Below are 26,671 nucleotides of genomic sequence, written 5' to 3' on the forward strand. Positions count from 1 at the left end.
GGGAGTGTGAGTGCAGACTGATCCTTGCCATGTCTCAGGATGGAGAAGGTCTTTTTAGAACATGCAAGGAAAAAAATCAAGATTTGTTTTTAATCTTATATACATAAGAGACATTCTAGAAAAGTCCATAGGACTTTATTAACCTTATGTGCCTTTGGGAAGCAAGACAAGGATGTGGGGTGTACATGGCAATGTATTCTTTGCTTTATATCTGTGGGCTCTGTTTAATTTTTTTCATTAATAAATTTTATTTTCTAGAGCAGTTTTAGGCTCACAGCACCATTTGTACCATCGATGAACCTATAGGGATGCACCATCATCAACCAGAGTCCACAGTTTACATGAAGGCTTGCTCATCAGTTACACCTTCTGTCAATTCAATTCAGTTCAGTCACTCTGTCATGCCTAACTCTTTGTGACCTCATGGACTGCAGCACGCCAGGCTTCTCTGTCCATCACCAACTCCCAGAGTTTGGTCAAACTCATGTCCATCAAGTCGGTGATGCCATCCAACCACCTCATCCTGTCGTCCCCTTCTTCTCCTGCCTTCAGTCTTTCCTGACATTAGAGTATTTCCCAAGTCCTTTGCATTAAGTGGCCAAATTATTGAAGCTTCAGCTTTAGCATCAGCCCTTCCAATGAATATTCAGGACTGATTTCCTTTAGAATGACTGGTTGGATCTCCTTGCAGTCCTAGGGACTCTCAAGAGTCTTCTCCAACACCACAGTTCAAAAGCATCAGTTCTTTGGCACTCAGCTTTCTTTATGGTCCAGCTCTCATATCCATACATAACTATTGGAAAAACCATAGCTTTGACTAGACAGACCTTTGTTGGCAAAGTAATGTCTCTGCTTTTTAATATGCAGTCTGGGTTGGTCATAGCTTTCCTTCCAAAGAGCAAGCGTCTTTTAATTTCATGGCTGCAGTCACCATCTGCAGTGATTTTGGAGCCCAGGAGAATAAAGTCTCACTGTTTCCATTGTTTTCCCATCTATTTGCCATGAAGTGATGGTACCAGATGCCATGATCTTTGTTTTCTGAATGTTGGGTTTCAAGCCAGCTTTTCACTTTCCTCTTTCACTTTCATTAAGAGGCTCTTCAGTTCCTTTTCGATTTCTTCCATAAGGGTGGTGTCATCTGCATATCTAAGGTTATTAATATTTCTCCTGGCAATCTTGATTCCAGCTTGTGCTTCATCCAGCCCAGCATTTCACATGATGTACTCTGCACATAAGTTAAATAAGCAGGGTGACAATATACAGCCTTGACATATTCCTTTCCCAATTTGGAACCAGTCCATTTTCCATGTCCAGTTCTAGCTGTTGCTTCTTGACCTTCATACAGATTTCTCAGGAGACAGGTAAGGTGGTCTGGTATTCCCATCTTTTTAATAATTTTTCAGTTTATTGTGATCCACACAGTGAAAGACTTTAGCATAGTCAATGAAACAAAAGTAGACATTTTTCTGAAATTCTCTTGCTTTTTCTTTGATCCAACAGATGTTGGAAATCTGATCTCTGGTTCCTCTGCCTTTTCTAAATCCAGCTTGAACATCTGGAAGTTTGCGGTTCACATACTGTTGAAGCCTGGTTGGAGAATTTTGAGCATTACGTTGCTAGCATGTGAGATGAGTGCAGTTGTGTGGTAGTTTGAACATTCTTTGGGCTTGAAATGAAAACTGACCTTTTCCAGTCCTGTAGCCACTGCTGATGGGTCTGGTCAAATGTGTAATGATGTGTCCTCCATTATAATTTCATATAGAGTAGTTTCTTTTTTTTTTTTTTTACAATATTGTATTGGTTTTGCCATATAGTAGTTTCTAAAACTCCTGTGTACTCCACCTGTTCATCTCTCTCTCCTTCCCCACCATCTCTTTCAGCCACTGGCCTTATCACCATTTCCGTAGTTTTGTTCCCTATAGTTCAAACTGTAAAGAATCTGCCTGCAATGCAGGAGACCAGGGTTTGATCCCTGGGTCGGGAAGATCCCCTAGAGAAGGGAATGGCAATCCACTCCAGTATTCTTGCCTGGAGAATTCCATGGACAGAGAAGCCTGGGGGGCTACAGTTTGTGGGGTCACAAAGAGTTGGACACAACTGAGCAACTAACACACACACAGAATGTCATAGCTGGAATCATACAGTGTCTGGCCTTTACAGATTAGCCTCTTTCATTTAGTAATTAGTATTTTCAAGGCTTGATGGCTGAATTCATTTTAACCCTGAATGGTATTCCTTTGTCTGGGTGGACCGCAGTTTATTTATCCTCTCACCTACTGAAAGACCGCTTGATTGCTTCCAAGTTTTGGCAACTATGAATAAGGCGGACTACAAAGGCAAATACAAACATTCGTGTGCAGGTTTTTGTGTGGACGTAAGTTTTTGACTCATTTGGGTATAAACCAAGGAGCACAACCATAGATTGTATGGTAAGAATATTGAGTTTTGTAAGAAACTACCCCCTTGTCTTCCAAAGTCCTCCACCATTTTGCGTTCCTGCCGGCAATGAATGCTTCTTCACATCCTCACCGGCATTTGTCAGTGTTCTGAATTTTTGCCATTCTAATAGTTGTATTGTGGTATCTTGCTTTAATTTGCATTTCCATACTGATTTATGATGTTGAGCATCTTTTCATTTGCTGTCTGCAATCTGTGTATCTACTTTGGTGAGATGTCTGTTCATATCTTCTGCCCTTTTTAAGAGTGGGTTGTTTATTTCTGTGTGATTTTTTTTTTTAATTATAGGCATGCATTATGTCCATAACAGAAAATGAAGTTAATTTTGTATCACTGAGAGTTTAAATTTTACTATGACTCAAGTAAAACTTTTATTAGGTGCTCTTTACACTCTCTGCATTCTTGAATAGAGCATATTGGTGACATTTTCTCATGACGTCCAATGCTACTCATGAATAAACACACTGACGACAGCAGCCAGATGACATTCGGTCAGGACTGGGCCCCGGGTCTGCCTGTGGTCATGACCTTGCTCTTAGTTGCTTAATTATTTAATTCATAGTCATGTTCCTTTCTTGTACACTTCCTTTTCTTACTATGAACACATATTTCTTTTATTAAAAATTAAGTTTAATTTTTCAAAACAATGAGACTTTCAACATGCATCTGGAAATTAATCCTGGTGGCAGCAGGGCCCTCGTTATTCTTTGTAACCATTTGCAATGTCAGCTTCATGTTTGCTTTGTTCTAATCACTTACATATAAAGGTGCAGATTGTGTGCACCTGGGTTCTTTTCTGAAAAGTTAAACTCTCAAGCAGAAATAGTTTCCGGGTCCTTAGAAAGTCATGGTCTTTGTCACTGTTCCCCTCTGAGCCCTCTTTGGGAGCTTTCCTTTGTTGCTCTGAGTTTCATTGACAACCCACCCACCACCGCTCACCCAGTTCTCAGTGTGTCCAGTCTTGTGGCTCCTTTGCACTTTTACTCTTGTTCCTGACTCCTTGCTGCTTGGAATCTGTGCTTGCGTGTAGGGGGGGATGTCCCTCAAAACCCATGTGTGTGTCACCAACAGGGGATGTCTCTCTTGTGGCCATGGCAATGGGTCATTGTTCTCTAGAGCAAACCTAGATCTTTAATTCTTTAAATTCTACCTGCATTCCAGGTAGAGGAGGAAGATGCAAAGGAAGGGGAGTGAGAAGATACAGACCGGGTAGTGATGAGGGCGAATGTGAGGGGCATGAGACACGTGGGGGCAGAGGGCAGGAGGCAGTGGAGCAGCCGTGTGGGCACAGCCCTCCGCTGCCCCGCTTTTTGAGCTGTGGCTTTAAATACATCCGTGTTCTTCCTTTTTTGCTTCACTTCTCTTGACATCTGGGGTGGATTGTTCTTGCCCTTAAGTTTGGTTACTCTAAATTTCATGACCTCCTGTCCTCGGCTCCCACCGGATCGCCTTCCTCTTCCCTTGGGAAATTATATTTATGTCTGTCACCTGCCCTCTGGCCATGCTGCTGAGCACAGGGACAAATTGCTTGGTTGTTAGCGGTGTTACCTCTCTGTCAACAGATTCCACGAGGGGGCCCCTCTCATTTCATTTGTGGCTACTGGTCTTTGAGAGGACATTTCCCAGCATTTATGTTAGCTTTCATTTGGAATGTGCATAACTGAACGCTTTTTAACACTCTCCTTCACCGAGTGATCTCAGGGGTGCCTGCTTATATAACCTGAGTGGGGTGTGTGGTATGAGGACCCCTGTTCCTTTCCTCCGCCTGCCTGTCCTTCACCGTTATGTGTGTGAAAGTCTCTCAGTCGTGTCTGACTTTGCAACCCCATGGACTGAGCCCGCCAGGCTCCTCTGTCCATGGAATTCTCCAGGCCAGAGAATTGGAGAATTCTGGAGTGGGTAGCCAGCCGTTCCATTCTCCAGGGCATCTTCCAGACCCAGGGATCGAACCCAGGTCTCCCGTATTGCAGGTGGATTTTTTACCATCTGAGCCACCATTCCATGGGCTTTTATTCTTTATTCATGACCAGAGGACACGTTTGGATGAACCAACTGGTCATTCCATCTTCCTGCCCTTCCAAAGCATGTTTGTCTGAAATTTGCCATTTTTTTTTTTTTAATTTGGGAGATTAGGTTTCAAACTTACTCATCCAACTGATATATATATATATATTTTTTTTTTTTTTTGGTGCCAGAAATGATTTTCTATGAATAAACATTGACCTCTAAGTTGAATCATACTACTTATTGTCAACTTTGCTCAGCAAATAAAAATGCCCTTAGGAGTTGGCTTTTAAATGGCTCCTTCCCTCAGTGTTTTTGCTTTATATGCTTCTCCATGGGTGGCTCACTGATGCCTGGTAGTCATCTTTTTCTAGCATGGCGCCATTCTACCTGTTTCAGGCCCATGTTGTCACTGAGAGTGGTTTAGGGCTATCAGTCTTTCTGGTGCTTTTAACCAGCTTCCTTGAATAGAAGCCAAGAGAAACTTTATTTTGTGGTTATCATTTTGTTTTGGTTTAAACTGAAATGCCGATAGCTGTCGAATTATTTTATGTTTCTATTACATAGATCACTCCTTTGAAATGCAGAAAGATTCAAATTACTTTTTCTTCTTTCCATCATTTAGTTTTAATTCACTGGCATCAAAAAACCACCCTATATTCTGCAGGACTGAGTGATGACATACACATTAACTGCTAGGTGTCTATAACCATTCATTCATTCAACCTGAAGTTGAAAAATTAACTGTTAAATCTTTTTCCTTCTACTTTTATGTATGATTTTCTATTTTGTTATGTATGCAGTCTGATTAAATGCTATAAAATCTGACCTTTGAGGCCAGAATCCGCCAAAAGCAGGAGAACAAAATCTCTTGTGAAACAAAACTTTCCAGATCCAAGAAGGGACCAGTGGGCGAGGATGACATCACTTCTTCGTGGAGAGGTGACATTTCCTGAACATCCAAGTTCAGCAGAGGAGGGACATGTGAAGGTGGAGTGACCTGGGGAGGTGAAGGGCCACGGGGAAGGGTTAGGAAACCAGCGGGGCCCATGTAGGACCCCCTTGGGAGAACTTGCTTCTTCTATGGCTGGAGGAAGCCCCATGGATGGGTGGACAACCATGGCTAAGCTCCTCTCTGATTCAAAGCAGCCCTAGAACCACGTGTGAGCCCTTGAGGAGAAAATGCCTAAACCGTCTTGGCCTGAGCATGTGTTCACTTCTGGGAAGGTTGTGCATGGTAACCGGCAGAAGAGCTGGTGGGCATGGTCTCTTTCCCGGCTCTGTGCCTGGTTGTGGGGAAGAGGAAGGGACCCAGCACAGAGCTGATAATGAAAGAACGATGATCCAAAACTCCTCATTCCAAACTTGTGGAGAGATACAAGTAGGAACATCTGAACTAGATTTTGGCACAAGGTGGCCATGTCAGAACCATGTTCTTATATTTCACTTAAAAATTGCTCATGCTGTTTCTGTTATTCAGTTCAGTTCAGTTCAGTTGCTCAGTCGTGTCTGACTCTTTGCAACCTCATGAGCTGTAGCACACCAGGCTTCTCTGTCCATCACCAACTCCTGGAGCTTACTCAAACTCATGTCCATCGAATCAGTGATGCCATCCAACCTTCTCATCCTCTGTCATCCCCTTCTCCCCCCACCTTCATTCTTTCCCAGCATCAGGGTCTTTTCCAATGAGTCAGTTCTTCGAATAAGATGGCCAAAGTATTGGAGTTTCAGCTTCAGCATCAGTCCTTCCAATTCATATTCAGGACTGATTTCCTTTAGGATGGACTGGTTGGATCTCTTTGTAGTCCAAGGGACTCTCAAAAGTCTTCTCCAACACCACAGTTCAAAAGCATCAATTCTTTGCACTCAGCTTTCTTTATGGTCCAACTCTTACATCCATACATGACTACTGGAAAAACCATAGCTTTGGCTAGATAGACTTTGGTGGCAAAGTAATGGCTCTACTTTTTAATATGCTGTCTAGGTCAGTCATAACTTTTCTTCCAAGGAGCAAGTGTCTTTTAATTTTATGGCTGCTGTCACCATCTGCAGTGATTTTGGAGCCCAAGAAAATAAAGTTTGTCACTGTTTCCATTGTTTTCCCATCTATTTGCCATGAAGTGATGGGACCAGATGCCATGATCTTAGTTTTCTGAATGTTGAGTTTTAAGCCAACTTTTTCACTCTCCTCTTTCACTTTCATCAAGAGGCTCTTTAGTTCTTCTTCACTTTCTGCCATAAGGGTGTCATCTGCATATCTGAGGTTATTGATATTTCTCCTGGTAATCTTGATTCCAGCTTGTGCTTCATCCAGCCCAGCATTTTTCATGATGTGCTCTGCATATCAGTTAAATAAGCAGGGTGACAATATACAGCCTTGATGTACTCTTTTTCCAATTTTATTATTATTCTGTTATTCAGGTGATAGCAATTGATTGGGGCTTCCCTGGTGGCTCAGCGGTAAAGAATCTGCCTGCCAGTGCAGGAGATGCAGGGGATGTGGGTTTGATCCTTGGGTCAGGAAGATCCCCTGGAGAAAGAAATGGCAACCCACTCTAGTGTTCTTGCCTGGAAAACTCCATGGACAGAAGAGGCTGGTGGGCTACAGTCCCTGGGGTCACAAAGAGTTGGACGTGACTAAGAGACAAAGTAATTGATCATTTTTATATCACTTAACTATATATGTAGATTGTTCTTTACAAATGTGCTGCTTTGCACATAGAACGGAAGTGGACATTAAAACATAAGCACAAATATTCACTACAGTTGGAAGCAAAGTAGGTTAGAGTATTTCACTTTATTAATAGTAGGAGGAGTAGCCTTGTCCTATTTGATAATAACACTAATAACCCTATAATGACTGGAGAGTGTGCCTTGTATGAACCCTACATCGTATGCAGGGCCCAGCCTCCAGGCTAAGGTGGAGACATCATCACTTCTCCTTCGCATGGGTCCACAGCTCCATCCCGTGGCAAACAGGCACTCAGATGCCCTGCATACCTAGGTATGGGGTGGGCTGGCGCTCTACACTGAGTTGCCAGCCTAACACACTGTGGCACTGCCTGCCCTGGGTGCGGACAGCCACCACCTTGCTCTGATTAGAGACTCCAGGGGCACAGTTTGATGCCGATCCTCCCCAGGTCCATGTCCAGGACCCCAGCGAGGGTGGGGCAGGATTGCTCAAAGTGGGGCTCCCCCACTGATGCACCCAGTTGTCACCCTGGCAGAGGATGGAAGCCATCACAGGGCAGAGATTGGGGAGGTGCCAAAGGCAGGGCACAGATCGGGGAGAAACCATCATGGGAGCTGGATGAGGTGGGTACCACCTGTGAGCCAAGGCATCAAGCCCCGGACGTGCTCCATTGTCCTCCTAGACTTCACGTAAAATCACGAAATCAGAGATAAAATTATTAAGAAATTTAAGACTCGTGAAGCCAGCCTGGGTTCAGTGTAAGTTTTTAACCTCTTAACATACTTTATAAATTTGACAGAGTTTGGCTTTATGTATGAAGCAATGTGACATAAAGCATAGTGCTGAACATTTTAAATGAAATAAGTTTAAAATTTGACTTTATATTGTTTGGTTAATGGTTACAATCAGTGTTGCTGTTTTCTTTTTCTTCTAACCTTATTGTTCTCACTTTTTAAATGAATGTTTTCCATGTTTTCTAGAATGAAGAGTTACTTTTTAATTAAATCCCAATGTTATATAAAAATATTTTGCTGGATATTATTTTATGTAAGTGTGATCTGTTACAATCTTGTCTCCATTTGGGGGACAGGGAGAATATGTATTTTAGTACTTTAAGCGGAAAAAGAAAATGTGTCTCTTCTTACCCAGGACCATTAAAATAAGATTAGCTACCCTCTTGGACACTCCTGGTGTTGAAAAGCTCGTCAGCACCCTCATGCCGTGTAAAAGCATATTGGAGGATTTGAAGCAGTACAACGAGGCTCGCAGGGACCCTGTAAGTACCTGCCACTTCCAGACTGGCTTCCTTTCCCCATGCTTTGGTACTTATGAGTACCGGGTAGGTTCTATCCTGAAATTTTCTTGGACCTTGTTGGAGAATTGGGTGGTGGGGAGCAACAGAGGTGGGGTTGGGAGAGGGGAGGGAGAAAAAAAGAAAAAGGAAACTGAGGTTTAAAGAAGTTTGGGGCTGTTTTCTCACTAGTGACCCCATGGGGGCTGATCAGATATGCCCTAAATCTCGGGCATAGAAAATTTGAACTTAATCTAGGCAACGTGTAAGAAAATGAGACCCCAGTGCTTGGAATAGGCACATCTGAGTCAGGTTAGAGGATCCTTGGGTCCCTGGTGCCCACCCCAGCAGCACACATTTCACCCTCTGGATGATGGGTTGGTCCATACCCTTTTGGTGACCTGGCTGCATCCTCAAAGATCAGATTGGCTGGGAAGATCCTGTGTGACAAATCTGGGGCTCTCTTTCTAGTACAGTAAGTATATTATACATTTGGCATAACAAAGGGCAAGCTAGCGGTGGTCCTTATGTCATTGCTGCCTTCTTAAGGACCATGCCAGTTACCTTCCTCCAGATGTGGAAGAATGCATGCGGTTAGGAAAATGCTTCATTACTGTTTTGATGAATTTTATTTAAAAAAATTTCACTGAAGCATAACCAATAAAAAATGTTTGATAGATTTCACAATTTGAATACACCATGGAATAAACAGGAAACAGACTAATCCCAGCCCACTGGAAGTCCCTTTCAAGTTCTCATTTAGTGACTCCTCCCTCCCCCCGGGTTAGTACTACCTTCACTTCTAAGATCATAAATACCTGGCTTTTGAGCTTTATTTAAAGGGATCAGACACTATGTTTTCTGACACCAAGCATCTTTTGCTCAGCCACAACTGTGAGATTCAGCCACAGTGTGGTGTACAAAGTACTTCATTGCTTGAACATACCCGTTTATTCATTCCACCTCTCAGGTCATCTGGCGAGTTCCCAGTTATGGGCTCTTTTGAATAACCCTTTCAGTCAATCTAAAACTCATCAAGAGGGAGCCAACAAACACAAACATGGTGAGAGTTTTAATAAATATAAAGGCATTGAATGAAAAGAAAACTTCCCTTCCTCACATGTTTTTCTGTTTTGGTTTGTCTTGATCTCTTTTGGTCTTGGTTTATATATTTTTTTTGTTCCTTCCCTCGTGGCTGGCTGACACAGTATGATGTAGTGGCCCAGTTCTTAAAGCGGGTTCTAAGGAACTCTAGGGGTCCCCAAGACATTCAGGGAGTCTGTGAGATTAAAACTATCCTCCTAAGAAGAGTAAGAAATTATTTTTCTTTTCTGCCAAATTGATATTCGCACTGATGGTGCAAAAGCAATGGTGGGAAAAACCTCAGGGACCTCGGTGTGGATCGGGGGTGGGGCAGCAAACTTGCCAGTGGTCACTGAGTTTGCTGCTCTGCTCTCACAGGAGCGACAGGAGCAGAAAGCCCATGACAGCAGATCACTGGGCACCAGCAGAATGGCCAAAACTAAAAAGAGGGATGCTCCTCGGTGCTGGCAAGGATGCTGGGAAATTGGGTCACTCCTCTGTTGCTGGTGGGATGTGAAATGCTATCCCCCCTCTGGAGAACATTTTGGCTATCCCTTAAAAAAACAGACAAATAAATACAACAGTCATGTGACCTGGTGATTACACTCCTGACCATTTATCCCAGAAAAAGGAAGATTTGAATACAAGTGTTCATAGCAGCTGGAGTCAGACCAGGTGTCCTTCAATAGGTGGATAAGCTGTGTTACCTCCATGCCATTGAATAGAGCTCAGCAGTAGCAAACGATGTACTGTTTTTTTGTTTGTTTAAGCATAGTTGAGTTATAATGTTGTATTAGTTTCAGGTGTACCACAGAGTGATTCAGGTAAATATATGTATATCTATACAGTAAGTCCTTGTTATTTATCTGTTTTATATATAGTAATGTATATCAGTTGGGCTTCCCGAGTAGCTCAGTGGTAAAGAATTCTCCTGCAATGCAGGAGCCAAAGGAGATGTGGGTTCATTTGCTAGGTCACGAAGATCCCCTGGAGGAGGAAATGGCAACCCACTCCAGTATGCCTGCCTGAAAAAAATCCCACGGACAGTGGAACCTGGTGGGCTACCGTCCTTAGGATTGCAAAGAATCGGACACGACTGAGTGACTGAGCCAGCCAGTCAGTATATCAGTTAATTTCAAGCTCCCAATTTATCTCTCCCATCATCCCTTTCTCCTTTGGTAACTGTGATTGTTTTCCATGTCTGTGAGTCTATTTCTGTTTTGTAAATAAGCTCATTTGTATCGTTTTTTGTTAGATTCCACAAATAAGTGATATTACCTGAGATTGATTTATTTATTTTTTCTGTCTGATTTACTTCAGTTAATAAGATCATCTCTGGGTCCATCCATGTTGCTGCAAATGGCAAATTTCATTGTTCTTTACAGATGAGTAACATTCCATTGTATATAAGTGTCACATCTTATTTCTCCATTCCTCTGTTGATGGATATTTATGTTGCTTCCATGTCATGGCTATTGTCAGTAATGTTGCAGTGATCATTGGGGTGCATGTCTCTCTTCAAATTAGGGTTTTCATCTTTTCCAGGTATATGCTCAGAAGTGGAATTGCTGGATCATATGGTTGTTCTATTTTTAGCTTTATAAGGACCCCTGTACTGTTAAGGGATGCACTGTTGATATCATGCATCAACTTGGGTGAATGTCCGGTGTGTGTGTGTGTGTGTGTGTGATCAGTTGCTCAGTCATGTGCAACTCTTTGCGGCCCCATGGACTGTCACCCACCAGGCTCCTCTGCCCATGGAGTTTTCCAGGCAAGAATATTGGAGTAGGGTGCCATTTCCTATTCCAGGGGATCCTCCTGACCCAGGGATCTAACCCACGTCTCTTGCATCTCCTGCATTGGCAGGCGGATTCTTTACCACTAAAAAATATTCAGAGAATTATGCTAAATGGAAAAATAAGCCAATCCCTAGAGGTTATATATTGTATGATTTTGCTTGTATGACATTTTGTAAATGATAACACTTTAGAGCTGGAGAACAGATCACTTGTTGCCAGGGTTAAGGATGGGAGCGGGGCAGAGGGAAGACAGGTGTGGTACAATAGGCAAGCCAAGAGATCCTTGTGGTGGACTGTCTAGTATCTTGACTGCAATGGTGGGCACATGAGCCCACACAGGGGCTAAAGTCGCACAGACCTGAATACACACACACATACACACACACACACACACAATCACATCAGTGTGCTTTCCCTGCTTGTCATATCATACTAGTGTTCTGCAGAAAGTGACCATTATAGGATACTGGACAAAATGTACAAGGAATCTCTCTGTATTGTTTTTTACAACTGCTGGTGCATCTGCAGCTATCTCCATAGACATTTTAATTAAAATTCAAAAAAAAAAAAAAAAAAAGGCGAGCCAGTTTCTCTTGAAGCCATAAACATTATTCACTTACTAAGCCTCAGTCCTTGAGTATATGTATTTGCCATATTCTGTGTAGCAAAACGAGATACGGCCATACCACTCTTGGGCTGCAGACTGAAACGTGGTGGTGGTTTGAAGGAAAACGTTTCTGCGGTTGTTTGAATTGCAGCACTGCTGTCACAGAGCAGCTGGCAGACAAAATATGGTTATTTAGTCCTGGGGAGCCCGCAGACTTTTTCTTCAAAGTGAACGAGGTGAGAGGGTCACTCCACGAAGACAACTGACAGCATGTATCCTCTATGATGAAGACCAAGCTTTAAAGAAAAACTTAGACTTTTAGAAAATCAGTATCTGCCATCATAAGCTTGACAGCTCCCCAAAAACTTAAAAACAGGTTTTCTGATGAAGCTGGTGGTGATATTACCAAATGCAGTTTTTGATATTTTGCAATTAAAAATAGGTCAACATTTGGAAAATCTGCATAAGCTTGGTGAACCAATATTTTCCAGATAGACAAGCCATGATATTACAAAATCGTGCAGAGGTAAAAGATTCAAAGTGAAGAAGAGACCAGTGAATTTCAATGTAGTAGGTCATTCACTGATAGATTTCAGATCCACATTGCAACAAATCTTTAATACAATATGTACGACATGTTACTTTTTGGTGGAGCATCAAAGAAGAATATCCATAATTATCTGAAAAAATTATTTAAATACATCTCCTTTTTCCAACTACTATCCTTATGAAGACAGATTTTTTTTGCATTCATTTCAACCAAACTAATATATTACAACAGATTGAATACAGAAGCAGATGTGAGAATCTAGCTGTCTTCCATTAAGCCACACATTCAAGATCTGCGAAAATCTGAAACAATGCTACTCTTTTCTCTAAATCCATCAGTTCAGTTCACTCACTCCTTCACGTCCGACTCTTTGCAACCCCATGGACTGTAGCACACCAGGCTTCCCTGTCCATCACCAATGCCCAGAGCTTACTTGAACTCATGTCCATCAAGTCAGTGATGCCATCCAACCACCTCATCCTCTGCCATCCCCTTCTCCTCCTGCCTTCAATCTTCCCCAGCATCAGGGTCTTTTCCAATTAGTCAGTTCTTCTCATCAGGTGGCCAAAGTATTGGAGTTTCAGCTTCAGCATCAGTCCTTCCAATTCATATTCAGGACTGATTTCCTTTAGGATGGACTGGTTGGATCTCCTTGTAGTCCAAGGGACTCTCAAGAGTCTTCTCCAACACCACAGTTAAAAAGCATCAATTCTTCGGCGCTCAGCTTTCTTTATAGTCCAACTCTCACATCCATACATGACTACTGGAAAAACCGTAGCTTTTACTAGATGGACCTTTGTCAGCAAAGTAATGTCTCTGCTTTTTAATATGATGTCTAGGTCAGTCATAGCTTTTCTTCCAAGGAGCAAGTGTCTTTTAATTTCATGGCTGCAGTCACCATCTGTAATGATTTTGGAGCCTAAAAAAATAAAGTCTCTCACTGTTTCCACTGTTTCCCCATCTATTTGCCATGAAGTGATGGGACCAGATGCCATGATCTTAGTTGAGTTTTAAGCCAAATTTTTCACTCTCCTCTTTCACTTTCATCAAGAGGCTCTTTAGTTCTTCTTCGCTTTCTGCCATAAAGGTGGTGTCATCTAAATATTTCTCTAAATATTTTTGTCAAATTAAAAAATTTGCTTTAACAAGTAAATTCAACAAAAATTCATAGAAGAATCCAAACTTTTCTCAATTTTAATTTCTAATACAGAAAGTAGTAGCAGACATGAACCAAAGCTCTTTGGCATCCTCAGGACACAGGGCTTCTGGGCTGACAGTGACAATCACTGATGTGCTAAAGAAAACAGTTGCTGTTCAGTCGCTAAGTCATGTCTGACTTTCTGCGACCCCAGGGACTGTAGCCTGCCAAGCTCCTCTGTCCATGAGATTATCCTGGCAGGAATACAGATTCCCAGTCAAAAGCAATTGGTTAGAATCAATAGACCCATTCCACAGTAGTTGGAGATCTTGTCAAGGTGGACTCTCAAGCTTTGTTTTCTCATAAATAAAGTAGAGACATAATGGTAATATTTACCTCATAGGGTTGGAGTGAGGGTTAAATGCAGTCAAGGAGGGCATTGAACTTATTACCTGGCCCAGAAGGTGATAGGATGGTGGCTTCATCATTGTTGTTCTATGATCACGGTTGAAACCCTTTAAGGACAGCTTGCAGAAACATTAATAGCAATATTTTGAAAGGTCCTAAGGCATCTTCTTCTCTTTCCAGGATGGAACACCACTTCAGGTATTTGTAGCTGAAGTTGCAGAACAGGTAGTCGGCATTGCAGTGATCAGAAATGAAATGGTAAGCTGGGAAGTGGATATGACTTCCCTTGACTGCGCCTTTTCCTCTCCTGAATCAACGCATGATGTCTCTTTCTAAGTTTAATTAATTTAAACTCGTATTTAATACGAATGTCTCCTTTTCCCGAAGGCTATAGATCTGCTTGCATCCTACTTGGCAGACACTTTTTTTTTTTCAGTTCAAAATGTTTAAAATGTTACAAAGAATACATGAAAACATTCACATTCTAAAAATTCAAGTAACCTCCCAACACCAAAAAAAGTCCCAGCTCTTTCCCTAAAGAATTACTCTATTGAGAGTTATGCATTTATCCCTTCCAACATCCTTTCTTGCACTTAATAACATGCATCGTGTGTGTTTGTTGTTAAGTGGACATCTAATTTTATTTTGTCCCAATGCACAGCCAATTATTCCAAAGTATTTATTACTGAGCAGTCCATTCTTTCCCTGCTGATTTAAAATGCTGCCTTTGCATTATTAAATTTCCATGTGTCTGTGTCTATTTTTACTCTCTATTCCATTCCATAGATTTATTTGTTGATAGCTATTGCATTATCATGTGTTTTGGTATCTGGTACGGAAGTCTTCTCTTGTTTGTTTCCTTTGCCTAAAATTTCTTGGTTTTACTTGAGTGTTTTCCTTTCTGGATAAACCTTGTAACACTTACTATGAATTTATTTGTGCCTATGTAGATTTTACACAACAATTTAGGCAGAACTGATAAATGTAATATTGAGACTTCGCAGCTGGGAACATAGCTTCTGGAAGATATCAAGGAACTTCTCTCCTATTTCTAGTTCACTAAAAGCTTTTATTGTGCATGCATATTGAATTTTATTAAATGTGTTTTGGCATTTATTGATATGCTCATGTGACTTTATTTCTTCAATGTATTCAAACTATCCTTGTTCTTAGATTCTTTTGATTCAATATATCTTTAAGAATTTTTGGAGAGAGGGTGGAAGAGGGTCAGGTCTCTGAGACCACACACATACAAGTTTTCATCTGTCCATACACCTGAATTCAGCTGTGTATAGAGTTCCTATGCAAATGATTCCTCATCAGAGTGTTGTATTTATTCTCATCATCTTCCAGTAGCCAGTGTCACAGATAAAACACAATCTGATGTAAATAAGTGTATGTTTGTTTGCTTTCTCTCTTGAGAATTCCCTTTTCCTTTTTATTCCTGAAATTCTTATTAAATACCTTATGCCTCTTTTGAGCTTGTGAACCTCTTTCTTCCATGATTTCATTATTTCTTCTCTTTCATTTTCTGTATTCTCCTTGTCTTAAATTCCTTTTTAAATGGAATTGACCCTTTGCTGTCTCATATCTTTCTTCCTGTACTTTTTAATCCATTGTACTTCTTACTCTTCATTCTAGGAGATTTCCTTGATTTTTGTCTTCCAGATCCCTAATGCACTGTTCATCCATGTCTATTCAGACCTTCTACTGGAATTTTAATTTCAGAGTTCATGTATTTAACTTCCAAGTCCCTTCCTTGTTCTCTTATTGTTCTTTATTTTTGGTAGCAGCTTGTTATGTTTTATGTGAGATCCTTTTTGGTATCTCTGAGGACATTTTGTAGAATTTTTTTTTAAATTATCTTCTGTTTGCTAGATAACCTCTGTTTCCTTTGGAGTGAGTGGTGTGTTTCTCATCTGATCTTTTGCATTTCTCAGTTTTCCTCAAAAGTCTGTCAATGTCATGAATGAGAGATTAAATGACCAATGCGAATGGCTGGCATGGTCTCCTTGACAGTGTGTTTATCCGCTTCTCCATGACATTGCTCTGGCCACTGGGAGGCTGCCTACAAGCTGGGACACAAGGCTGTCTGGGTTGTTAGCACAGTTGTGAGAAACAAATTCCAAAGCTCTGAGCCACCCTCCAGAAGTAAGCCATCAAAGCAAGTGGCTTTGGGGAAACAAGCTTTTAGCTTTTCAAAAATTAACCATGAAAATGAGATTAGTAAGTAATAGGAGAAAATAACTCATCTCTCATTACTGTACCTAAAGTCTCTTTTCTTTCACTGGGCATTTTTCTCAGAGAAGCCCTGGATCTGGTGCACAGGGCAATGTGTTTCCTCATAGCAAAGCCCTAGAAACAAGTTAGATGTCCATCCAGAGGGGATCAGCTACATAGCCACTCCTCTGGCCACATGCTGGAACATGATAATGCAGGAGAGAATCATTAGCTCAGGCTCCAGGTCCCTCCAGGGAAACTTCTTGAAGACCGACCTAAGCATGACCATCATCAGAGCAGTTCTCTGCCGAGGTGGCCATTGTGAGCTGTTAGTCACTGATAAAGGGCGTCCGGGCAGCATCCAGCACAGGACTGAGTCCCCGTTTTCACAACTCGAAACCTCACTGTGGTAAACATCCTTGTGTGTGTATCTCTGGGCGTGTGTATTCACCTTTTCTCCCTGAGGATGAATGCCATTGAGAGCAGACACTGGGGTAGATCTCTTCTTAGTCCCCACCAGGCGTAGCTCAGTCTCTACCCTGGCTCCTTAGGAAGAGAAGGGAAAGGCATGCCCTTAAAGTTATTTTTAAATGATGTTTCTCAGAAGATGCATGCCATTTGTTTAAAACCCTCTTAGATGTCCTTTCTCACCTTTTTTTTTTTTTAGGATATAGAGTATATCCGATCCCACTACAACATTGAAGATTTCATCTACTTCAATCACCACCAGCGCGAAGAGCACGGACACCTGTATCACTTTGTCCTGAATCCCATTTTCCGGCACTACACCAAGTTTTTTCTCAAGGAGATCCTCCGTTTAGGATACAAATCTTGTCTCTACTACCCTGTTTACCCACAAGTCAAGGAAGGCAAGGTAAGAGCGTGTCCTCAGCCACCTCTCCTGCAGACCAGCGTCCATGGTGTCATTCGTGTTGCATGCCAATATTTTATTTCTTCCTCATTCCATGGATTTTGATTATATATGTGTGTATATATATATGATATATGCATCATATATATACACATGTGTATGCATATATACATATACTATACATATATGATACATATATGTGATATATATGTTTGACTATATATGGATTTTGACTCTGAATTTCAAATGGCCATACTGAGTTTGGTCCTTTTCACACACTCTAGGGAAAACCCAGAAGACTTTGAATTTCTGAAACCGTCACAACCCACACAATTAATAGAACAATTTGTTTGCTTTTCCATATCAACCAAAGACTGCAAGCTATGGAAAAGTGTCCTAAGGGACATGAGAATCAAATTATCTGTCACATACATTAGTGAATGCCGAAACGTCCCACCATGTTCTTCAGGCAAAGAATATTCCAGCAGTGAACTCATAGGATAAATCAGTTCAATCCTGAATACTGGTGTGCTATCATGACATTCCAAATTAGCACTATAACATCCCATAAAAGTGATGGACAAAAAGTGGAGATAAGTGATACTGATGCAGCCTTTATGTGGTGAAGCACCTCTATGTCTGCATAGCACTTGTTATGTGTACACACAGAAGCTCTTGCTTCTGTTCTTCCTGCTTCAGTCTCCATCATTGCACTTCTCACTAGCTCACATTCTGTCTTGCGCCGGGAAGCTGGAGCTTTTTTCCTGTTCAGAGCTCGACCTCCAATGCCTAGACGAGTCCCACCTGTGCTCACACACACTCACTGTCCTGCTTGCTCGCAGGCAAGGGCTTCTCAGAGCTGGACTCCCAAGCCATTCTTTCCTGCGAGATGGTCCCTCTGCCACTGAGAATGTCGAGGCAGACTTGAGGGCCGTTGCGAGGCGAACCCCCAGACTAGGTTGAGATTGCCCCATAATCCGTGTGTGGCTCTGCCTGGGGTCTGACACTTGTCACTTTTCCTCTTAGTTATCACGGTGAGCTAACAGATTTTTTTTAATGTTCTGAATTATTCAACCGAAAACAATCTAAGGTATATGGGTACATGCACGTAACAGTAATTTTACCAACGTATCTTATTTGACAAATGCCTTTTGGAAGAACAGAAGAAATGGGGGCGAAAGAAGGAAAAACATGGGAAAGATTGGTAGCGAATGGAGAATACGCTCGAAAGATGATTTTTTTTTTCTGATGAAAACACAGCACAACAGTAACATGAATGCCCCAGATTTGAACTCATGAAATGGGAAGTGTAACAGCTTTGCCTGAGAGGCATGGCCCTGCACAATTGCTTTACACTTCCCATTTGGCCAAGTGCCAGCTTGGTGACCTTCAGGATGTGACATTAAATTCTCAGTTTTTATTCATAGTGGTGCCTGCATGTGCCAGGTTGGTAGAGTCTTTTTGCGTCCATGCTAAAAAAAAAAACGGTACCTTGAACTGAACTCGATGGATGTTCACATATTCCCCTCATGGTGTAGAATTAGCACCATGTTATGCACTATTGTGTATATAATGTAGAAACACACTTGGAAAGAGATTTCCTCTCTGTCTACACCTCTGGTTGATTTATACACATCCATTTAAACAAGTGCAAGAAGCAATTCCAAATAGTGCAAATGAGACTCTCCAAATTCTGCTATAAATCCCCAGTTGACAGCAATATAAGTGAACTCTTGACTGACACAGCGAAGACAGTTTTCTCCACAACCTCCTGCCAGAACATGCACTGAAAGCTTGTCCAGGCTTAAAAACAGAGCTTTGGCTGGAGACCCCAAGGTTCTTCTTTTCTGTGTGTAATATCAGGCGGTGAAGTTCAATGGTGAAGGATTTAAAAATCCCTTCTAGAAGCTCCTAAGTTGGGTAACATTACTATCTAAAGCATCCACCTAAAGCATGATTTACTGTAGCCCATTTCAGTAAGCGTAAATCCAGCTCACAATTTAGGATGAATATAAATCAAAATAATCTAATCCAGCCCCTACCTCGCCCTCACCTCTCCGGTTTCATCCTTTGATTTTAAAGCACTCATTTGATCCAGAAAGGTCCAGTTGAAGTAGCAGTGACTTTCACAAACATGAGGGTGTTCACATCCCTGCCCTGTTGCCCCTCAGATGACATATCTACATGCCTTCTTAAAGCAGCTTGTGCCAAAGACACAAAGGTTACCAGGATGCAGATAATACAGCTTATTAATGGGGTCAAATCAAGCTGATTCATGATCACTGTGGAGAAGAATATCCTCCTGGGGAAAATACTTGCGCTGAAAAATCCCATAAACCAAACCACTTGTTTATCTGTCATTCCCACAGAGATAGTAATGCAATTACTCCCATAATTATCTTCATTAGTGTCAGGCATTATCTACAATTCATTCCTCTGCTCTAAGAGTACGTTTGTTTATTTGCCGGTCTCCCCCTCTTCCCCCCACCTGCCCTCTGGTTGTCAAGTCTGGCATCTGTGCGCTCGGGCTCCCACGCCCTCCCCGCTAAAATAGAGGTTGCTGTCTCCCAGGTCCAGAGCCCCAAGGCCCACTCGCTGACATCCGCCCTCCACTACTTGGTTCCCGTGCGGCCCCGACGACAGATTGTCTATCCCCTGGAAAAGCTTGGCATCAACGCTCCATCAAAGGAGGTCTCCAAGGACGCGGTGGGTAGCCGGCGGCAGCAGGCGGGGCGCGGTGCCAGCGCGGCGGGGCGTGGCAGATGGGGCGGCGCTGCGCGCGAAAAGGGGGCCGGTGGCGGCTCCTTCATCCCCGAGCCCGGGCTGCCCGCGGCCCCTGCCCTCGGGTGGTGCGTCCGCGGAGAGCCCGGAGCAGGGCGCCGAGGGGTCCTTGTGACGCGCCTCCCAGCATCGTTGTGGGCATAGCCGCCTTGCTGCAAAGCAAACGCCTCTTCCCTCATGCTTTCGTTGCACGATTTGAGACCCGGTATCTTGCTGCATTAGGACTTCGGGGCTGAGTCCGAGCTGGGTTTTGTTCACTCTTTTGCGGGGAGTCAGCGCTGCCCTGGGGGGCCGCGGTGTGGGGGATGGGGGAGGGGGGGACGTTAAAATGACAGCCCTGGGCCGCCCTTACTAGCAGAACAAGAGAAGGAACCACACAGAGCCTAGATTTCGCTTTCAGTGGAAGTGTACATGTAAACAGCCATACACACAGGGCCACCCATGTTCAGGAACTTGGCTGTGACTTAGGCTGACTCACGTGTGAGCCTGTTCTGTTTGTGCACTGCTGCTGCTGCTAAGTCGCTTCAGTCGTGTCCGACTCTGTGCGACCCCATAGACGGCAGCCCACCAGGCTCCGCGGTCCCCGGGCTTCTCCACCCCACTTCTGCGTAAATGAGAAAGACATTTACGCAGAACGTAAATGACGTTTGTCCTCCGTGGGAGAGAAAAAAAGTGCAAAGCTGAAATTCTCCAAACCTTTAGCCAAGGAGCTGCTCATCAGAGCTGCATGTGGTGCTCAAACCAAATGGAGAGAAGCCTGGTGCTGCCCAGAGTGCATCACCACACTGTCCCCAGCTCCTGCTTTACTTGCTGGGGGTGAGGGGGCCACTCCACCAAGACCATCTTAGAGGCAACTGCCGACTGTGACCCAGGCTGCTGTAAGTCCTACATTTATCTTTAAATTGTAAAATTAAACAGAAAATTTTTATTCATTTTCTGATAAGTTCTAAATTTGTTTTTGAGCAGAGACTGAAAACAAATAGCAATCCTTTTGCCCTCTCCCAATGTTCATCACGGAAAACAGGAAGCATCCACAAGGAGCAGAGCGAATCCTGTGACAGAGAAGAGATTCTCCGGACTAAACCAAGAGACCTGGTCTTCTTTTTTTTAGTGTACAATCCCTCATAGGCTGGTAGTTTTATGAAGCATGGTTTCCTGAAAGAACGAGGTTAAAGACAGAGGCCAGATTCAAGTCTTATTATTTTGTTACTAGATTCCACAGACCCTGAATTACTCTGTCCTCTTGCTCTAAAGGGCTTCCCAGGTGGCACAGTGGTAAAGAATCCATCTGCCAATGCTGGAGACGTGGGATCGCTCCCTGGGTCGAGAAGACCCCTGGAGGAGGAAATGGCCATTCACTCCAGTATTCTTAACTGGGAAATTCCGTGGACAGAGGAGCCTGGCGGGCTACAGTCCATGGGGTCAGAAAGAGTCGGACATGACTGAGCACACAGGCAACCTTGCTCTAAAAGCTTCTGAAGGCAGAGGGGCCCCTGTCTCAGCCCACTCTATGAGCTTCACTGAAAGTCCCGGATCCTCTGCCCTCAGCTGCAACAAGTTTCAACTCTTGGCCAGTTTTGAACTTACTGCATCCCCACCCAATTCCCCTTCCTCCTTTATCATTTTGCAGCAGGTACATAGCACTTCACCCAGGACCACAGGTGTGTCTTTAGGTAGCAGGGCCCCAGCATCACACACTAGAGAGGAAAGGGCCTAAGCCCATCTGCAGGACCACTGGCTCGGCCACCAGGTGGCCTGTAGGGTGGGGAGACAGGGGGAAAGGACTTTCGTAATGAGATCCAAGAGAGTGTGTTGGGGTCAGGGAGAGTGGCTCCATCTCTACCCATCACTGAATCACGGCTTGTCTGACGTCGCGTGATCCCAGGAGAAGGATCCACAGGTGCAAGGTACAGAGATGCTTCTGTGTGAGAGGTGCTGCACATATGCACCCACTGCTGAGATGCACTCGAGTTTGGGTAGACTACACGGCCAGGCCAGGAGTAGCCCCTGGACGTCAGTGGCAGCCCATGGCCCCACTGCCTTCAGCTGGTCCCTGGGGGGCACGAGTGTGTGGCTGGAGGGACAGGGAACAGTTCAGGGCTGCTGACTTGGTGTCGAGGGCAGTGTTCCTGAACCTCCAGCGTCTCCCACCCCTAGGAATCTCCAGAACTGGATGACTTTGAGATGAGCTAGACTCCAGGTGGGGAAAAAAAAGCCAAAGAACACATTCTGTTTCATTAACAACAACCCTATCATAACTTTCCAGGTTTCTACGAGTTGAAATCCTTGCTCACATTTAATAAGCTTTTCTGTGGTTATCTCTGTGTGTGCTGTGCACCAACCCCCTGCCCTGCCCTAGACCCTTGGCTTAGTTCAAGAAATAGCACAGGATGGATTGTTGAATCCCTACTCCAGAAAGTCAGCCATGGTGTGGCTGGTGCTCGGTATCTGCTGCTTTGTGCTGTGTGGTTTATTGTGTTAATGAATTCTGATTTTTTTCCTTTTTTTAAAAAAAATGATTTATCTTTAATTGAAAGATAATGGCTTTACAGTATTGTTGTGGTTTCTGTCAAACATCAAGATGAATCAGCCATAGGTATACAGTGAATTCTGATTTTTTTTAAGAAGTACTTCACTGCTGCTGGCTGCTGTACTCATTCTCAAGAAGGCTTTAGTAAAGACCTAGATTTAGTCAAAATGTAGAAATCTTGAAGTATGACCAAGGGATTATTGAGAGCATCATCCACATGGAATGAGCTTGGATGCTCAAACATTAAAATGCTATTATGTTAAATTAAATTTAAAAAAGATTGTAGGTGGGTTTAATGTTTTAGGCTGTTTATCTGAGACAAGGTGAGCCAGATGGAAGTTTTTTGGGAGGAATTTCTTTTATAAGATGGTTTTATTTGTTTATTTTTGGCTGTGCTGGGTCTTTGTTGCTGCACATGGGCTTCTCTTTGTGGTGGCTTCTCTTGCTGCAGAGCATAGGCTCTAGAGCACAGGCTCAGTAGTTGTGGCTCACGGAGCTAGTTGCTTCTCGGCATGTGGGATCTTCCCGGACCAGGGATCAAGCTCGTGTCTCCTGCACTGGCAGGCAGATTCTTTACCATTGAACTGCCAGAAGGAAGCCCCTAGAAGGAATGTCTTACAGGGTCCTAAGCACACTGATTTCTTAGCAGAGCAAATAGTATTGCAGCTGCTGAAGCTGACAGATGGCCTTACTAAATGAAGTCCTTTCTGTCCCTTTAAGTTCTGTGCTCCCCTGTGCACCTGGAGCTTCACTGGGGACTCAGCTTCCTCACAGAGGTTTCTCTCTCTGGGCACTGGCCTCTCATACATTTTATCCCATTTAAGCCATCTCAGACTGACCATCCGTTCCCTAGCTTTCACCTGGGAAGCCAGTCTTCAAGGGAACAGATCACCCCAGGCATGAGTAATGGGATAGAAAGCGTTTCATCTCGGTGGGTTGCCAATTTGACGCTGGCACAAGCCAGCAGTGATTGAAATTCATCATTGCATGGCAGAGAAACACGCCCCCTCCCACCCCGAGGCCAGGTTGCTGCGGCCTGGTCTAGATGAATCGTGTCCCTGCCACCAGACCTGCCCTGTGGTTCGTATCAATTGACAGCCCACCCATGTCAGGTCACAGGAAGGGACCTGGAAAATGCGTGAATGATTTGCATCACACATCACAGGGCTGGGCCCGGAAGATTCATCATGTTGCCAGTCAACCAGTAGATTCGTGGATAAGGGAAGGCTTTTTCCTGACCGTAATCCACATGGCGCGGACTGAGAAGCTCGCTTCTCATCTTGAATTGGCTGTCTTGGCCTGTGCATTTGCATTCTGAGAATTGTTCTGATGGAAATTGTTCATGAAATGAATCAGTGTGGCCCACTTGCATGAGAACCGTGATCAGGGAAATACTCAAAATTTGGTTGAATGGATAACTATATTAATTACAAACTATGGAGCAATTTGACTTACTCTGGGGTGGTTCTCTGTGCAAGCTGACTTGCTTTCCTTCCGGCCTCCCCCTTAGGGATTCAGAGATGACCATGACAGGGTCCCTGCCCTCAGGGAGCTTACAGTCCAGCGTCAGTATTGGGACGCTTCGTGGGACTGCTTCGTGTTTGTGCTCAGTCAGTCGTGTCCAACTCTTTGCAACCCCATGAACTGTAGCCTGCCAGGCTCCTCTGTCCAGGGGGATTCTCCAGGCAAAAATACTGGAGTGGGTTGCCATGCCCTCCTCCAGGGGATCTTCTTGGGGTTAGTTAAACCAGGGATGGGGGAGGGTGCACCAGCCCCAGGGAGCAAGAGAAGAACAGCCCTGCTGGGGTTGGACCTGTTCTGTGGAATCCCTCGGGAGGGGCAGATGTGTCCGAGGCATGCTTTCCTTTCAAAGACCGGGGTTTTAAATGACTCTTACTTGTGATAATAAACACCAGAAAATCTGCTTTGAACTTAAAAAGCTCCTCCCTTTGCTTCGGTACCAGGAGATGCTCCCTGTCATTCACTTCAATCACTTTGGTTCTCTGTGTTGATTTAGAGTATTCTAAATGAATGAGAGTGTCAATCCATCTCCTTTTTTTTTTTCTTCCCCAAAACTTTTTGGACCAGATCAATCCATCATCTTTCATATAAAAGAACCATCTCAGGAATCAGACGTTTAGACTAATCAATGCTTGTTTGTGTGTGTGTGTGTGTGTGGTTGTTTATTCGTGACGGTCTGTTTAAATCTGGACTAATGAATTCTTTGAAGCCCCCGTTTTCCCTTTGTCCTTCTACAAAGTAAGAACGACGGTTTGTTTAACCCCCCTTCTCAGAGCAAAGTGCTGGCCCGCCTTTCCTGGTGTGTGAGCTCTCAGGAAGATGTCCGCTCTGGCATTCGGTTACCCTTTGAATCGCCCCTTTCATCTGGCTGCTCTTCCCCAGTTCAGCTGTAATTACCATCTGATGGACTGCTGCTGGATACTGTTTCCTTTGCGCATCTGCTGCCCTAGGAAATTGCATTATTCTCCCAGCACCTGCTAGATTTTCCCAGCTTAATTGTTTCCCCAACCCTTCCTTAAACTTGGAAACTTTCACTGCCTGCATTAGGTTTCTTTTGGTTGTACGTGTGTGCCTGTGTGTGTGTGTTTAAATTGACCCTTTAGTATCTCCTTGTTTCTAAAAACGCAAACCCATATTTTTCAGCATCATACATGCACTGATCATTATTAATGGTACCGTTGTGATATTCTCCTGAAATGAAATTAACCCACTTTAAATTATCGCTGTGAATCCAGTTTGCTTTTTCAAGCCACTTCCCAGCCATTTCCTACAGTTACCCAACCTGTGGGAAATGCATTTCCTTTTATTTATGGCAAACTCTTTTCTCCGACATTCTTAGAATAATTTACATAAATGCCTTCATGGGCTCTTTTTTTTCCCCTCCTGAACAAAGAATACAAGTTCTATGGTCATTTCTTTCCAATTCTCTAAACACTATCTACTTTAGTATTGTGCATAGTATATATGTATCTATCAAAATGACATAAATCAGTGGTTTATTCTCCTTGTTATCAAATTCCTCCCTGTTAGAAAGGTTACAGAGTAATAAACTACAGCTCCTACTGCCATTACTAGCATGCTGTTTCTGAGACTTCCCATGAATTTTCTCATTGAATCCTCATATGAGCAGCACTTGTGAATAGTTATTGCTACTGTCATTCTCGAGGTATTTAAAGAAAAACAGGCCCGCAGAACAGAGAGCTAGTGACTTGTCCAAAGGCTAATTCATTGACAGGGCTTCATGCCCAGGCAGTTAGACACCAAAAACTCAGACCATTATGTATTCTCTCTTAGCTAAACATTAAAGTACTGATATCATGGTTTATTGTCGGAAAAGCAAACCACAGAAAAGGAAGATGGCTTGATAAGAAACCTTTTGGAGTCTCCCAGATCTTCGGCACTAGTCTTGTAATCAAAAGGTGACTCACAGATAATTGGCTTTCCCCAGAACAGCTGGATTTTCCTCTTGGCTGAGCCATCCAGCCTCACGTTTGATCCTGTGCCAGCCAGACCCTGGCTGGGCTGGGAGCAGATGCAGGGGTCCAGGTTAGAGCCCTGGGGTCAGTTTTTGGACAGCAGCTGATCCTGGCTGTCTGCACATCTCTCTCTGTTGTGTCCAATTTGTTGTTATAAACCTTTCAAAATTACAGTGGCAGCCACAGGAAAGGTGAAAAAAAAATAATCCTGTACATGGGTCACAGTATCCATTTTTCAAGATTCACTTCCTTTCTGTGTTTGGCTTCATTAGAAAGTGCTCAGGTAACGCCCAGGATGAGCACTGGAGGTTCCCTCGGGAGGTGGGGCTTGGACAGGGTGAGCACTGATGGGCCTGCCTGTAGAAACTGGGCTGCAGTAGAGGCAGAAGGAGGCTTCACGGTGTGATGAGAAAAGGTGAAAAGTAAAGTTACTTCTCCATCTCTCAGTATTGTCAGGGAGTATATCTTATCATTTTCTAGGATAGATATTGTAAGAGAGTCGACCTCTCTCTCCCTTCCTCTCCTCTTTCCCCCTCTCCCGTCTTTCTAATAGCTTTACCGAGATATGAATCACCTGCCATACAATTCGTCCATTAAAACAGCAAGTTATTGGTTCTTGGTACATTGACAGAGTTGGGCAACCATCACCATCTAATTTTAGAATATTTTTGTCACCTCCCCCTGCAAAAAGTAACCCATTAGTAGTCACTCCCTATATCCCCACCCCCCAGCCCTCGGCAGCT

The 26,671-nt window shown here is 43.5% G+C and overlaps 1 protein-coding gene across 4 annotated transcripts in view; it reads left to right on the forward strand.

Moving 5' to 3' along the window:
* CFAP61 (cilia and flagella associated protein 61) overlaps positions 1-26,671 on the forward strand; it is a 248,003-nt gene that overhangs the window by 82,211 nt on the left and 139,121 nt on the right. For all 4 annotated transcript variants that reach the window (XM_070381160.1, XM_070381162.1, XM_070381163.1 and 1 more), the window contains 4 exons: positions 8,303-8,429; positions 14,210-14,287; positions 16,917-17,123; positions 19,692-19,826. In XM_070381160.1, coding sequence (XP_070237261.1) covers positions 8,303-8,429; positions 14,210-14,287; positions 16,917-17,123; positions 19,692-19,826 — 547 coding nt within the window. The remainder of the gene's footprint in view (positions 1-8,302; positions 8,430-14,209; positions 14,288-16,916; positions 17,124-19,691; positions 19,827-26,671) is intronic.

This window comes from Bos mutus, chromosome 13 (assembly GCF_027580195.1).
Source record: "Bos mutus isolate GX-2022 chromosome 13, NWIPB_WYAK_1.1, whole genome shotgun sequence".
Lineage (NCBI taxonomy): Eukaryota > Metazoa > Chordata > Mammalia > Artiodactyla > Bovidae > Bos > Bos mutus.